This window comes from Rhinolophus sinicus, chromosome 18, assembly GCF_057876585.1.
Source record: "Rhinolophus sinicus isolate RSI-liver-muscle chromosome 18, RSI-T2T, whole genome shotgun sequence".
NCBI lineage: Eukaryota > Metazoa > Chordata > Mammalia > Chiroptera > Rhinolophidae > Rhinolophus > Rhinolophus sinicus.
The window spans coordinates 14,424,063-14,441,434 of record NC_142518.1 but is presented as its reverse complement, the minus strand read 5'-3'; the positions used below and the strand labels follow the sequence as shown (position 1 = coordinate 14,441,434).

Here is a 17,372-nt window from a genome sequence, read left to right as displayed (position 1 = left end):
TTATCCTGATAAGGGAAAAAGTTGTGGACCTTGTCTGTCAAAGTAAGTTTTACAATGAAATATGAGTTTTGATGAAGCTCATTTAAGTTTAATGATACAAGGGGAAACATTTCTTGGGAGTACTTCAGAAATTTATCACCAAATACAAGGGTATTAAATTTTCCAAAGATAAAATGAGCATATACAATTTTAACCTCTGTTTAGATCCTGAAAATTTATTCCATGAACAATAGTAACTTAAAAATAAATCTTAGTTCTTTCCTCTTTCAGCCATGCTGCTATTACCAATGTAGGAGACTGCCTGAAGCAAACCATTGTTTCAATTTCCATCTTTTGTCCCACTGGGTCTCTCTCCTGTGTTCATTATTCCAACTGTTTACACTGCATCAGATTAGAAAATCACAAAATCTATAAATTAATCTGATAATTTCCCATTGGTCATTGTGAGCTATGATCCATACACTTTCTGAAATCGGAAATTAAGGGAAGAACCCACCTTCCAAAGTAGCTTGAGTAAGTTTGGAATCACTAGTATAACTAACATCGTCAAACTGTGGAATAAGCTGATTGAGGTATATTTTTAAGAAAAAGTTGTATTTGAGAACTTTTTCTCCTCAGAGCTTATCTCCCCTGTTAAGTGGATGATGACATTCTTTGGGGTGACTTGTATATTTCATCATTTATGCCAAGAGGTGTTAACTGTGCAGATACTTAGAATATCTTGAAAAAGGAGGAAAGTTGTGTCTCAGACAAAAATCACATCTATAGAAATTTAAGCTTTAATTTTAAGAATAAGTCACTTAACTCCTAACTTCATTTTGACAAAACCTACAATGTAATTATCACCTCAAGTATGTCTGGGAAGTGAAGAAGGGACTGGAGCAGAGATGGAATAAAATAAAGATCGATCAAATGAATTCTGTAGCATGGTACACACACACACACACACACACACACACACACACACACACACCAGAAAATGACTATAAGTCAAAAAGTCAATATCATGACAAATAACCTTTTAAAAATGATTTAATCATTAGTAAAAGGTCAAAATTAAAATCTAGTCTATAGGTCATTTGTAGTGAGAAAGGGGTTGAATTTGTACTACAAGGCAAATCTTAGCACTCTTGGGAAAGATAGCTCTGGTTCTTTTTGGGTAAAAATGATGATAATACCACTAGAGGAACACTTATCATTGAATTTTAATTCAGTGTCTCATATTTACTACTTTAAAAAATATCACTAGAATTTCATTTTATTAGAGCCTAAAGAATAATGAGGTCTTTATGAGATGAATCAGCAAACTAAAAGAAGGCTTCCTTAATTTTTCAGTTCAACAACATTTATTAAGTGTTGGCTATATGCTGAACAATGAGCTATGTTTTGGGGGTAAAAAACTTATTAAGAGATAATTCTTGCCTTCAGTGAGCTCCAAAATTGCTAAATTTCATAAGACAATTGAAAAATTAAACTGCTTTTAGGAAGAAAAATTCTGTTCATAATAAAAACTCCTTAGAAATTTTGTGGATAAATTCAGGCAACTGTGCATAGCCACAGCAGGCTGAACAATATACAAATGTTGGTGCAGTCTTAGATGAAGTCCTTAAGGCTTCATCTAGAAGATGACTGCCTATACACTTGCTGCAGTTGCGATTTCGTATTTATAGGCAATTATGAACAGCAGATGTATATGCGCTAAATGAGTCTAGAAATATTTATTCAGAACCTATGTGTGTCAAGTACTGTTCTAGGCACTGAGGAAACAGGTAAACAAAACAAAGTGTCTGCCTTCATGATACGTATATTAGGAGGGAGACAGACAATAAGCAGGGATACAAATAAACATATGTCAAGCAGTAGCAAGTGTATTAAAAAAAAAAAAAAAAAGCAAGGTATAAAATTAGAATGTAAAAGTGCCCTAGATGGGGGGAGGCTGTTTTAAGATAAGTTAGTCAGGAGTATAAGCACTGAATTTAGAATCTTTTCAAACATGTTGATGAAGAATTTCCTTAATATTAAGCTTTAATTTAGTACTTACCATACCATCAATTCTTTAAAACAAGAAGATATAGGTAAGGGGATATTGGGCCTACAGTGAACAATCCAATGAGGGTGTCAATAACTGACACAGAATAATGTATTGAGAGGGAAAAAAAGAGTAAGAACCATGGGAGAAATGTACAGATGATAATTACTAAATAGAAGTTAGTGAGTCCTCACAATTACCAGGACAAATGTGCTGATATGATCAGAAATATATAGGAGAGATGAATTCAGCAAATAAATTTCAGAATACTTGAGAAACATGATGTTTTGTTTTCTTCACACAGATTTCACAAACTGGAAAAAGTTTTTTTTTAATTTTTCAATACTCCTTTCTAAGGAGGGAACAGATGGATGGTGGCAGAGTGATTTTGCAAATTATCTCACAATCAAACTTTCAGCTGCTAAAAATAGAAGGTGAGATTTTAATATTCTATGTGTATATGTGTACATATATACATATATTTGGATTTATGTATGTATACATGGGTATATGTATGAGTGTGTGTATATAAATGTAGATATATATATATATATATATATATATATATATATATGCAGATATACACAGATTTTATAGAAGAAAATTAAATTTAAGGATCACTTTTTCATTCCAATTACTAGATCTTGTCAAAACTGGCACTACATATTTTAAATACATATGATAATGCTTTAGAAATTATGAAATAACCAGATAAAGCATATATTTATAATCATTATAACTAGTATAACCATAATTATTACAAATACATCATCTCTTGAAGACTTAGGTACATGCCTTTAAAAGATTACATAGAGAATAACGAACACCCAGGTTATCTTGCTGTTACGTAGCAAACAGATTACTGAACAAAGTTGTTGGAGGGTGTCTCTCCCCATGACTAATCCTCTGTGAATATTTTCAACACTGAATCTCCCATTTCTATTAACATATAAAAATTTTAAAACTTGCCCTTTGAAAGTAGACATCAGGAATACGTTTACAAAAAAGAAAAAGCAAAGCAAAACAACAGAAGTCCATTATACTTTAATTTTAAAAAAGATTCAGTATTTCAGGACAATTTAATTCTGAAGGTTGTAATATACCATGGAAAGGCTTACATAAAACAGCACTCTTAAATGTACGATGGGAGACAATGTCATAGAAATGGCGGCGTGAGGTGAGCCTCTTGAAATCTCCCCTGGAATTTACAACAAATTGAACAACTATAACTCCACAAAGGATTACCTGCACGGCAGACAGGCAAGACTAGGAGACGCGCAATGGAAATCATCTAAAGGTTGGGAAATTGGGTGAGTGGGGGAGGAGGAAAGGGGGGAGTGTGGAGACTCTGGCCCCTGGTGCAGGAAGCAGACCAGAGCTCGGAGCTCCGAGCTCGTTGCATTCCGGAACTACCGCAGCTGCAAGAGAGGGAAGAATTCGAACTGCTAATGCTCCCCTTATGGCCCACAATCCCACCTGAGGGATCAGCATATACCACAGCTGAACCCAATGCTCAGGGCAGAGACTTCGGAGCAAAGATAGCGGGTGGAAGGGTGAAAATGGAGGTTTAAGCTCTCACTGCTGAGCAGAGGATAAAAGGCATAGCCATGGAGCCTAGCCGCCCCCTCACTACCCTCCCAGAGCTCGCCCTGCCTCCACCTGCCCAGTGCTGGAAGCAGAACAGTAGCAGTGTCAGATCAAAAGTACAGAATATTTTCAGTTCTGAGAACTACGGCCCGCAGCCACGAACACGCAGCTCAACTAGTTCCAGCGAAGGGGAGGGAGCCCTGGGAGCTGTGCTGGTGGTCGCCGTCATTGCTTTGGGCCACCTCTCACAGCCCACCCTGCCCCTGTCCCCACCTATCTGGGTGGATCCCTGTAGGAGTAAACAGAGCCGCTGAAACACAGAGGTCCTGAATGCAGGAAGAGCTCTGGAACTTCAAAAGCTCTCTACACCCCCCTCCCCAAAGAGGCAGTGCCCTAAGACCCAGGTGAACTGTTCACAGAGAACTGTTCACGCCTTCCAGGGAATTCCCCCATTGTGTGAGAAGCTGGAACAGAGCACAGAAAAAATAACATGACAGCGTGAGAGAGAATTAAAGGCTGCAGTTGGAAAGAAAATAAAGAATTCTACCAACACCTACTGGAAAGCAGAGGAAAGACCTCTTTCTATCAACCTGTTGCAGAACCCACTCCTGTAGTTGTCTAGGAAGAGAAATAATAAATCATTAATTGCCATGAATAACCAAGGTAACAAGGCAGCTCAGAAAGAAAATGAGAAGTCTCCAGAAAATGAACTTAAAGACATGGAAATATGTGACTTAAATGACAGAGATTTCAAGATTCCAGTTCTGAAAAAAACTCAACGAGATGCAAAAAAACAACAACAAAACAGACAGGCAGTTTAATGAACTCAGAAACACAATCAAAGAACAAAATGAACATTTTACCAAAGATTGAAATTTTTAAAAAGAACCAAATAGAATTTCTGGAGATTAAGAACTTAATAAAACAAATGAAGAATGAAATAGCCCGCTTAGGTAACAGAGCTGACCAGATGGAAGAATCAGTAACATCAAAGATAGAAATCTGGAAATGACACTGATGGAAGACAGAGACTTGAGAGTTAAAAGAAATGAAAGAACTCTACAAGAACTTTGACTCCATCAGAAAGAGCAATATAAGAATAATGGGCATACCAGAAGGAGATGAAAGGGGGAAGGGAACAGAGAATATATTCAAGCAAATAGTCAATGAGAACTTCCCAAACTTATGGAAAGAACTGGATACTAGAATCCTAGAAGCAAATAGAACACCTAATTACCTCAACCACAACAGGCCTTCTCCAGGAACATTGTATTGAAGCTGTCAAAAATTAATGACAAAGAAAGAATCCTCAAGGCAGCCAGGGAAAAGAAGACGGTAACCTACAAAGGAAAGCCCATTAGATTATCATCAGATTATTCAGCAGAAACTCTACAAGCCAGGAGGGAGTGGAACCAAATATTCAAATCATTGAAGCAGAGAAAATATGAGCCAAGAATAATGTATCCAGCAAAGATATCCTTTAGATATGAAGGAGGAAAAAGACCTTTCCAGACATACAGAAGCTGAGGGAATTTTCTAACACACGACCTGCACTACAAGAAATACCAAAGGAGGCTATTCGACCACCATCAACAGGGACAATTTGTGGCAACCAAAACAAAAAGGGGGAGAGTAAAGGCCTGAACCTGAATATGGGAATAGAGAAAGAAGGCATGCTGAAGAAAATGGAATACTCTAAATATCAAACTTTCTTTTACATAAACTTAAGGGTAACCACTCAAAAAAAATCCATGGAAATCTAGCCAGTTATCATGTACTCAAACATACAGTTATTTCCCTTGTGGTGGGCTTTATATTTACAAACAAATAAATAAACTAAAGTACGAGACACTAAAAAAACACACACAACAATCCAGAACTGAAATATATACTCTAATAAAAGAAGAAACAGAGGGAAATATCATAGAATACCAGCACGCTGAAATAATAGACAGCAACAAAAAGGCAAAGAAACAATGGAGACACAATCCTACAAGAAAACCAAAGGTAGAATGATAGGAAATCCTCATATATCAATAATCATCCTAAAGGTAAACGGACTGAACTCACCAATAAAAAGGCAGAGTAGCAGATTGGATCAAAAAACTAAACCCAGCCATATTCTGTCTCCAAGAGACACATCTCAGCTACAAGGATAAGCATAGACTCAAAGTGAAAGGGTGGACATTGACACTCCAAGCAAATGGTATCCAGAGAATATCAGGTGTAGCCATACTGATATTAGATGAATGAGACTTCAGGGTGAAAAAGGTAACAAGAGACAAAGATGGACATTTCATAATGATAAAGGGGACAATACAAAAAGAAGACGTAACAATCATCAATATTTATGCCCCCAATCAGGGAGCACCAAAATATAGAAAGCAACTACTAACAGAACTAAAGGGAGAAATTGACAAAAACACAATTATAGTAGGGGACCTAAATACATCATTGACAGCTATAGATAGATCATCCAAACAGAAAATAAAGAAACAGCAGCCCTAAATGACACATTAGACGAAATGGACATAATTGACATTTATAGAGCACTTCATCCTAGAACATCAGACTATGCATTCTTTTCTAGTGTACATGAAACATTCTCAAGGATAGACCATATATTGGGACAAAAAACTAGTTTCAGCAAATTTAAGAAGACCGAAATCATATCAAATATATTCTATGATCACAAGGCTTTGAAATTGGATATCAACTGCAAAAAGAAAGCAGGAAAAACCACAAATATGTGGAGATTAAACAACATACTTTTAAAGAACGACTGGGTCAAAGAAGAAATAGAGAAGAGATCAAAATATACATAGAAACAAATGAGAATCAAAATACACTGTACCAAAATTTTGGGGATGCAGCGAAAGCAGTTTTAAGAGGGAAATTTATATCATTACAGGCCTATCTTAAGAAACAAGAAAAATCCCAGATAAATAACCTCATGTTACACCTTAAAGAACTAGAAAAAGAAGAACCAATGAAACCCAAAGTGATCAGAAGAAAGGAAATAATAAAAATCACAGCAGAACTAAATGAGACAGAAAACAAAAAGACAGTAGAAAAATTAATGTGACAAAGAGCTGGTTCTTTGAAAAGATTAATAAAATTGACAAACCCTGGGCTAGACTCACTAGATAAAAAGAGAAAAGCCACAGGTAAACAAAATCAGAAACGAACATGGGGAAGTTATCATGGTTGCCAGAGAAATACAAAAGATCATCCAAGAGCACTATGAAGGACTGTATGCCACCAAATTCAATGACATAGAAGAAATGGACAAGTTCTTAGAAACACATAGCCTTCCTAGGCTGAACCATGAAGAACTGGAAAATCTAAACAGACTGATCACCAACAACGAAATTGAATCAGTCATCAGAAACCTTCCCAAAAGCAAAAGTCCGGGACCAGGTGGCTTCACTAGTGAATTCTACCAAACACTCAAAGAGGATCTAATATCTATCCTACTCAAACTCTTCCAAAAAACTGAAGAAGAGACAATACTCCCTAACTCATTTTATGAGGCCAACATTACCCTGACACCAAAACCTGGTAACGATAACATGAAAAAAGAAAATACACATCAGTATCTTCGATGAATACATATGCAACAGTCCTAAACAAAATTCTAGCGAATCGAATGCAACAATGCATTAAAAAAAAAAGAATATCCGTCACGACCAAGTAGGGTTCATATCAGGGGCACAACAATGGTTCAACATACGCAAATCGATCAATGTGATATACCACATAAACAAAATAAAGGACAAAACTCGTATGATTATATCAATAGATGCAGAAAAAGTGTTTGACAAGATATAACATCCATTTATGATTAAGACACTTAATGAAATAGGTAAAGAAGGAAAATACCTTAACATAATAAAGGCCATATATTACAAACCCTCAGCTAATATCATAAAAACGGTGAAAAACTGAAGCCCTTTGCTCTACGTTCAGGAACACGACAGGGATGTCCCCTATCACCTCTGCTTTTTAACATAGTGTTGGAAGTCCTCGCCAGAGTAATCAGGCAAGAGAAAGAAATAAAAGGCATCCAAATTGGGAATGAAGAAGTTAAATTGTCAGTTTTTGAAGATGACATGATGCTATGTATAGAAAACCCTAAATTCTCCACCAAAAAGCTATTGGAAACAATCAACGAATACAGTAATGTTGCTAGCTACAAAATCAACGTACAAAAGTCCATTGCATTCCTATATACTAAGAATGAAATCTCAGAAAAAGAAATACAAAAACCAATTCCTTTTGCAATTGCAGCAAAAAGAATAAAATACCTAGGAATAAACTTAACCAAGGATGTGAAGGACCTATATGCTGAAAACTATAAGACATTTTTGAAAGAAATTGAAGAAGACAAAAAGAAGTGGAAAGACATTCCGTGCTCATGGATTGGAAGAATCAACATAGTTACAATGGCCATATTACCCAAAGCAATATACAGATTTAATGCAATCCTCATGAAAATCCCAATGGCGTTTTTTAAAGAACTAGAACAAAAAATCATCAGATTTGTTTGGAACCACAAAAGACCCCAAATATCCAAAGCAATCTTAAGAAAAAAGAACAATACTTGAGGTATCACACTCCCTGACTTTAGCTTATACTACAGGACTACAATAATCAAAACAGCATGGTATTGGCAGAAAAACAGACACATAGACCCATGGAATAGAATTGAGAACCAAGAAATAAAACCACATAAATATGGACAGATAATTTTTGACAAAGCCAAAAATATACAATGGAGAAAAGACAGCCTCTTCAATAAATGGTGCTGGGAGAATTGGAAAGCCATGTGCTGAAGAATGAAACTAGACTGCTATCTGTCACCATGTACCAAAATAACTCAAAATGGATCAAAGACCTAAACATAAGACCTGAAATAATAAACTGCTTGGAAGAAAACATAGGTACTAAACTTATGGACCTTGGGTTCAAAGAGAATTTTATAAATTTGACTCCAAAGGCAAGGGAAGTAAAAACTATAATAAATGAATGGGACTGTATCAAACTAAAACGCTTCTGCACAGCAAAGAAACCATTGACAAAATAAAGAGGCAACCAAATGAATGGGAAATAATTTTTGCAAACAACGCCTCTGATAAGGGGCTAATATCCAAAATATACAAGGAACTCATGCAATCGAACAACAAAAAAACAAACAACCCAATTGAAAAATGGCTAGACGACCTGAAGAGACATTCCCCAAAGAGGACATACAAATGGCAAATAGACATATGAAAAAATGCTCAACATCACTAATCATCAGAGAAATGCAAATAAAAACCACAATGAGATATCACCTCACCCCAGTTAGAATGGCTATCATCAACAAGTCAAATAGTAACAAGTGTTGGAGAGGCTGTGGAGAAAAAGGAACTCTCATACACTGTTGGTGGGAATGCAGACTGGTGCAGCCTCTATGGAAGGCAGTGTGGAGGTTCCTAAAAAAATTACGAATAGAATTACTGTATCACCCAGCAATCCCTCTTCTGGGTATCTACCCAAAAAATCTGAAAACATTTATCCATAAAGACACGTGTGCTCCAATGTCCATTGTAGCTTTATTTACGATGGCCAAGACATTGAAACAACCAAAGAGTCCTTTGATAGATGAATGGATAAAGAAGTTATGGTATATATACACAATGGAATACTATTCTGCCATAAGAAAAGATGAAATAGGACCATTTGTGACAACATGGATGGATCTTGAGATTATAATGCAAAGCGAAATAACTCAGACCGAAAAAGTCGAGAGCCATATGACTTCACTGATAGGTGCAATATAAAACTGAAAGCAACACAGGAACAAGACAAACAATAAAGAAAGAAAAACTCACAGACACAGACAAAAGTTTAGTGGTTACCACAGGGTAAGGGGGGACGTTGTGGTAGATGAGGGTAAACAGGATCAAATATATGGTGATGGAAGGAGAACTGATTCTGGGTGGTGAACACACAATGTGATACATAGATGATGTATTACAGAATTGTACACTTGAAACCTATGTAACTTTACTAACAATTGTCACTCCAATAAACTTTAATTTTAAAAAATTGCATGATGTTGAGATAATATATTTGATTAGATTCTTTTTTTCCCTCTTTGACCCATTGCTTAGAAAAAAATAAGAAAATGAAACACATGGATTTGGTTTAGCTTCGGTGGTATCCTGCACCAGATACATCCAAAGGATTATTAGGGAAGAGCAGTGACATCACACACTTCTGATGTTATTGCTAATACAGGGTAGGGAATGTAGACAAAGAATGGCTTTACAGTTTATCAAAATGCATTTTTGAGCGGGTCATTTTCTAAGCCTAAGAAAACCCCGATTAGCATGTATCATGAATGATTAAATTACATTAATTTTTAGATGGAAGTGACTGTGTTCTAGTGTATTCATGTTGTAAGATAGAATATACTCATATACACCACTTATTTTCAGTCTGGTCATGATACAAGCCCTTCACATTTATCCCAAGGGCACTGAGCTCATCATGTGGTAAAATGGATAGTGAATAACTAGAACAGTAGAATATAATATTAAAACACAAAATAGAATAACAGCCCCCCAACCCATGTCATGTGAATAAACATTTTCCATTTTGAAAACAAGGAGAAAAAGCTCTCCAAATTATGATTGCCTAGTGTGAAATTTCAAGAATGGTAACATATTAATCAAGACAATATTAGGGAAACTACATGAAAAGCTCAGTTCCATTATCAATAATAAAAGATTTTATCAATGTTCTCAACACCTTTCTTTGCCATTTCCCTGAATTCATATCCTTGCTTTGGAAAAACCATGCCGGTACTCCCAAGTGTCGAAGAACAAGATTACTTAAATGTTCATTTAGTGTGTTCAAGCACATTTATGAAGCTGTACAATTTTGTGCTTAAAATATTTGGATACTAATTCTTTTTAGAGATACAAATGTAAATGAGGTAAGAGCACAAAGTATATAAAAGGAATGTATATTGCTAGCAAACATTTTATAGCACTTATAATTTAGTAGGCCTTTATATGTGCTTATTTGCTTGTCACAAAAGTCCTATGGGTGAAAATGGTTATTATCTCCATTTCTTAAAATGATTAATACCCGACATAGAGAGTTCAAGTTCTTGTCTAAGGTCTGACAAGCTAGTAAGTAGGAGAGCTGAGATTTGGACAGTCTGGTTCCAAAGTCCATGCTCTTGACCACTATATATAACCTCCCTGTCAGCAGGATATATATGTATATACATGTATATATACACACATGTATATATGTATATATATAATACATATTTTTATATATTATATATATAATATGCACTGCCTGCTGAACACCCATAAAGAAGAAAATTTTCCATCTTCAATCCAATTTCTATGAATCTAGAAAAGGGGGAGAAGGAAGGGAAAGAAAATGAAGGATCAAACTCATAAAAGCCAAAGTGGAAACACAAAGCAGAATGTTTTGATGATGGAAAAACATACACATATTTTTCCAGAGCCACCAAATAACCATGCAGACATCTAATCACTTGGCTGTACAACTCTGTCCAGTGACAGAAGAAAGGTGAGAGAATGAAGTACTTACTTTGCTTAGGCCTGAACTACTAAGATGGATGTTCTGTCATAAATACTCAGTACTAGGTAAAGTCAGCTTTTTTTGTGGGTATCTTTCCCCCCCACCTAGAAATAAATTTGAAGACATATTCTTGAAATTATTTAAAAAAAATCTTCTTCTGTGTGGTTTTTATTTTTATTTTTTTGGCCTATGTATGGGATTCTGGTTCATTTTTGGTAACCTTGACAGTCAATGAGTTTATTTTGACTTTTTAAATGCTGTTCTTTAAAATTAGGTATGGCTACATTTTATTTTAAACTGATCGATCTAGAAACTTCAGTGACATGATTCTCTAAGTATTAATGTGGAAAACAGACTTCTAAGCCTTACTGACTTTCTAAGTACTTAGAAATTTAAGTGCACTTTACCTGTTCATGTCATCAAGATGCTCAGCAGCAAAATAAAAGCTTTTGATTTTAGGATGACAAGCTTTGAATGCACTGCAAAAGAAAACAAAGTACATTTATTTCATTTCAAATTGAGAAATAATTTAGAACCAAACCATTTTTATGGGTAAAATTACCTCAACATCTAAAGCATCCCATATGTAATGCTTCTGCCATAATGGCAGAAATCAGTAAAAACTTCAATTTTCTGCCAACAAAATGCTTTCTTATTACCTCAATTTGAGAGCATTAGACAAGCAATCTATAATTTATAAGCCAGAAATTTTTGAAGAAGCCTTCCCTTCTCTCCCTCTCCCCAAATAAAATCAACTTACTATTTCTTGCGGCATTCACTGGCTCTATCAATTTTAAATTCAGGCAGACTGATGAATCCTTCTGCTTTTTCATCCTAAAGAGGCAACACTCTTGTTTAGGATATTATATACAAAGGTTTGAAGCTGATGATACTATATAACTATGCTTTAAATAGCTATACTAATAAATCTGTTCATTTAAGTCCTTAAATATAACATTTTAGAGACTAGAATTCCACTTTTATATCTTATATTTTATTAAATTTAAGGTATATTTTGAACATTCAGAATACTACAAATTAAAATATAGAGAGAAAATTTTAAAAAGCCTTTAATATTACAATGAAGATAGGAAATTCTTTAATTCTCAAAGTGAAACATGTTTTTAAGTAATTTTCTTATGAGAATGTGTATATACTTTTATAACATAAAATAACTTTAGTCCACATTTAGAATTCACAATTTTCTATCATTTTTAATGCTCAGATGTAAAATATAGGGAAGTTTATTAATTCAACTCCTTTTCTTCCTCCTAAGAAAACCTCTTATCAAATCTGAATTCAATAATTATTTTGCATATTCAAGATTTTACAAATGAAATAGTTTAATTTAATCTTCAAATATTTGACTTGGCAAATGATCTCTCTCTCTGTCTGTCTGTCTGTCTCTCTCTCTCTCTCTCTCTTGCTCTCTCTCTCTCTTCACTTGGAAAATTAAATGAAATCCATAATATCCCCCTCTCTCTAATGAGGGATGAAAAAACAAGATAAGAGAATTATCCAAATATCTGACATTAGATATGTTATCCCAACTACATTAACAAACTATGCTAACAATAACTGGCTCAACCCTTTAATCATTGTTGTCCCATGCATGCTTCTTAGACTTTGCATGCTCCAAAACTTTGATCTGTGCTATACCAGTTCATGGCTTCTGATAGCTCAAGTTCAAGTGAGATTAAACCCCCATTTGCTATCTCAAAGAAAAAAAATAGGGAGTCTCAATTCTTTTACTTTGTATGTATGTATATATGTAAAACTTAAAAATTTGATGTTATTGATAGTGACTAAAATGTTGTTAAAAAGCAGTATTGTAACTTTTTCAACACATTTCAATATTTGAGTATTTTTTTTCTTCCAATCTTAGGGTAAATACAATATTCTCAAATCCGTTTCACAACTTTGCTTTCTGTTATGTTACTCCTGATGTCTTCAATTTAAGAATTTAAAATTTTGAACAATTTTAAATATTTTGGAGGTAGTTATTATCTTCCCATAATGATGTGTTGAGGGACTTTTGCATTGCTTCTGAAAAAAAAATCAAACTTGGGTATTTTTTACAATTCTATACAATGGAACTATTCACTCACTTCTCACAAGGCTAACACAGTAACAATAAATCTCTGATTGAAACTTAGCTAATATTCAATAAAAAGGGGCCACAGTTTATTTTATCACTTAAACTTTGAAAGATAGAATATAATTTTGCATACAGCAGACAAATCTACAAGTGACCTTAAGATAAAGAGACATAGAAAACACTATATTTTGATAATACTTGATTGGCATACAAAGTGTTTAATACATATACATACATATATACATACACATGTATGCTAAATGAAAATTTAGTTAAAATTATTGTTTACTATATCTAAAATAAGACACACTCAGTGAAATTGAATATATTTGAGATAACTGTGTGATTGCCAGAAAAAAATATCAAAAGTACAGAAAATAACCAAATCCTTCTATATAGGTAATACAGACATTTATATTAGATAGCAAAATAGTAATTCAAGATTTTACAAATGAAATAAGACGTCAATTTGAAAAATATTACTAATGGCATATGCTTATTGAGTACTTAGTGTGTACTAGGCATTGTTCTAAGTGAGCTTTACATGCATTGACTGATTTCATCCATATGACAGCCCAGTGAGCTAGGCACTATTACTCCCATTTTACAGACAAAGAAACTGAGGCACAGTAACTGAGGTGGTGTTAAGTCTTAACCATAACCTAACATAATATAAAATAAAATAACATAACAGTCTCTCTAGGGAACACAAAATTCTCTATATACTGTATGTTATAATCATAGGCATAATGTTAAATTATACTTCAAAAATTAATCTTCAAATGCAAATTGAATAATGTCATAACATAATCATATTCATATAAGACTATTTAGCCAGCATACTGCATTAAACCATGTACATTTTTTAAATTAAAAAATGTTTTTCAATTACAGTTGGCATTCAATATTATATTGGTTCCAGGTGTACAGGATAGTGGTTAGACATTTATATAACTTACAAAGTGATCCCCCTGATAAATCTAGTACCCACCTGTCACCATATGTAGTTATTACAATATTAACAATGTTCCTGATGCTAAACCATGTACAGTTTTTGAGAAAACAAATTAAAAATAGAAATTTATGTTAAAAAAAAGGTTAACTGGTAGATGGCTATGGCAAAGGAATGAAAGCAAACGTAGGTATATTCTTGTGTTATCTGTTGTGATATGTGCTAGGTTGTGATATAATTACTTTGGATATAAATCTGTTTACTGCAAATTTAACAGGAAATCAGAAGAACAACTTAAATGTATTATATACACCCCTAACCCCCAATTGCGTCAAATGAAATGAATACTGTCAGATTTTCCAAACTACCCTGTTTCCCCAAAAATAAGACCTAGCCGGACAATCAGTTCTACTGCGTCCTTTGGAGCAAAAATTAATATATAAGACCCGGTATTATATTATATTATATTACACAAGACCTGGTCTTATAGTAAAATAAGACTGGGTATTATATTATATCATATCATATCATATCATATCATATCATATTATATTATATTATATTATATTATAGACCGGGTCTTATAGTAAAATAAGACCAGGTCTTATATTAATTTTTGCTCCAAAAGATGCATTAGAGCTGATTGTCCAGCTAGGTCTTATTTTCAGGGAAATATGGTAGTTTATTAGATCATTTTTTTCTTTAAGAAAAACAAATAATTTCAGGTGATATAAATTTACTTAAATCACTAAAAGACTTCCTCCCTTCCCTCCAAAAAACAGAAGAAAATTTTAAACTTTGAACAAAAGCAAGACATTTAAAAATCTGTATCAAATTTCCAAATATAATCTTTTTAGTTAAGCTATTGCTTGATTACCTTGGTATTTTTAATTAGATATGCACAATTTTATTATACCTTATCTGTGTTTCAGTTATGTTGCTATATTAGAATGAGACAACTATCTTTCCAGAACCCCAAAATGCAATCATTTTAACAAGGCAGACTGAAAAATAACTAGCAGAAGTCTCCTGAATTAGCCTTAAGGTGATTATACGATTTTAAAATATAAGTCTCAAAACGGTGATTCTTTCAGTTAAAGATAGAAAATGGATGGGAAATGAAATGTGCTTTGTCTTACCTCCTCATTAATATACCAATATAGGGATGCATCCTTAAGGACAAACCAATATTTCTTCCATTTCTGTGAAAAATAACTCTTTGCATCTTTCTTTTTCCACAGCCAGCCCTCACAGTCACCACGGCCAAGATCTTTGCAAGAAATTCGTCTTTTGCTCTTGCCAGCTATAGGACCTAAAGATAATAGTAGGTAAAAAATGCTCTTTAAATTTACACGGGTGTGAAGGTCGAAGATTACAGGTCACGAAAATAAGTGTGGGTATTTAACCTTAAAAATTATTATTTTCACATTGTGTCAGAATAGAAAACTATGGAAAATTTTAATACTTTTTCCCCCACATAAGTGACATACACTTGAATCAGAAGTGTGTAATCCCACTTTCAAAACCTGTCAAGGCCATTTGTTGTGAAAGGCACCTTGTATCACAGTTGACCTGAAGGAGAACCTGGTCTTGGCAGCACTTGCTAGGGGGTTTGGTTGTGTACTTCCAAACCACACTGGGCTCAGGCAAGAGAGGATGGATGGAGTGTGCTGGTGATTATCAGTGAAAACTAAGTAGGTAGATGATTCATTTCATTTCCTTTTCTTACCTTTGCTTTTCTTCTTTGACTTGTGCTGCAGAGAGGACTGCTGAAATGTCTGAAATCAAAGACGGAAGAATGTTATCTGATAGGGTGCCATCAGGAGCGCCATCATGGTGCACAGAACTCTCAAGAGCCGACAGCTGACTCTGAATGCCGGTCAGGGAAACTACTTTTTTTCCCCCAAAGCCTCAAAACAAATTCATATATATCATGCCACTCAACTTTCTAATGTCCCACAAAGCAGGAGAGGATATTATCTTTGCTCTTATTTTGTAGGCAGAGAAATCAGGGCACAAAGCGTGGTGAAACTAAGGGCTCCTATATGTACAGTACTACTTTGTACCTTTTAAAAGGGTTTATTGTGCTTTCTCAGGCAATAACTCAATTGATTCTCACAAAGATCTTATTAAGTAGGCGGGCAAATATGACAATCACTTGCTCCTTTGAAGCTCATTCTGCTACAGAAGCCACTGTCACCTACTGATCTCCTAGGTACTTCTCCTTCAGTCGCTAAGATTTCAGCACTTAGATCAGTATTTTCTTCTCACACCTACTTCTATCCCTGTTATTGGTGACTAATCTTCATGTAGGGGATGTCAGCACCTTGGTTCCTCATTTACTCATCTCCAACGATCTTTATTTCTCCACTCCTCAGCTACTCACCACCATGACCATATGTTATCTTAAGCATACTCCAACCATTGCCTCCATTATCTATGTTTTACATAGTCTAATACCCCCCACTCAGCAATTTTTAAGAAAATCTTCATTGAGTCACCCAAATTTATTGACCTTACCACCCTTTTGTGCCTGTATTTCTCTTCTTCCACTTGGTTTCCATAGGACATAATTACAATCATTCCCTTGAATCACACTCCCCGCATCATACTTGCCTGGCTGAACAACCATCCCAATTAAACCTGCCTATCTGTCTACTCTATGCTAAGTACCAGAACAGCTTAATGTCTTAATAGAAAAACCCACAACTGTATTGACTGGTCTAGCTTTCAGTTAATGACTATAAATCACTGGTTCCAGTCAGATAGTCTACTAAGCTGTATTGGTCACTGGTGTAATAAGGTTATTTATGTTCATATGATTAGCTTGCTAACAGGGTACAGAGACAGCATGTGGAATTTTAATTCACAGATAATACTTCAAAATCAGTTTTAGGTAACAGATTCTTCTTTTTCTTTACAAAGGTATGTCTATAAGGGGCAATTGGATTTTGTCTACATAAAACTTGCTGAGTCTTGGTTTTATGTTATACATTTGTATTCTGTGACATACTTTCTTATTTAGTATCTTTGCTCATAAAATAACAGAATAATAATATTCTACTTACATGAACATTTTTTTGGTTTTGTATACG

At 34.5% G+C, this 17,372-nt stretch overlaps 1 protein-coding gene across 6 annotated transcripts in view; it reads right to left on the bottom strand.

The window, feature by feature from the left end:
• The window catches only part of CNKSR2 (connector enhancer of kinase suppressor of Ras 2), a 287,389-nt gene that overhangs the window by 52,661 nt on the left and 217,356 nt on the right, over positions 1 to 17,372 (bottom strand). For all 6 annotated transcript variants that reach the window (XM_019755412.3, XM_019755413.3, XM_019755415.3 and 3 more), the window contains 4 exons: positions 16,007 to 16,055; positions 15,417 to 15,589; positions 11,988 to 12,061; positions 11,635 to 11,706 (listed from right to left, as the gene is read on the bottom strand). In XM_019755412.3, coding sequence (XP_019610971.1) covers positions 11,635 to 11,706; positions 11,988 to 12,061; positions 15,417 to 15,589; positions 16,007 to 16,055 — 368 coding nt within the window. The remainder of the gene's footprint in view (positions 1 to 11,634; positions 11,707 to 11,987; positions 12,062 to 15,416; positions 15,590 to 16,006; positions 16,056 to 17,372) is intronic.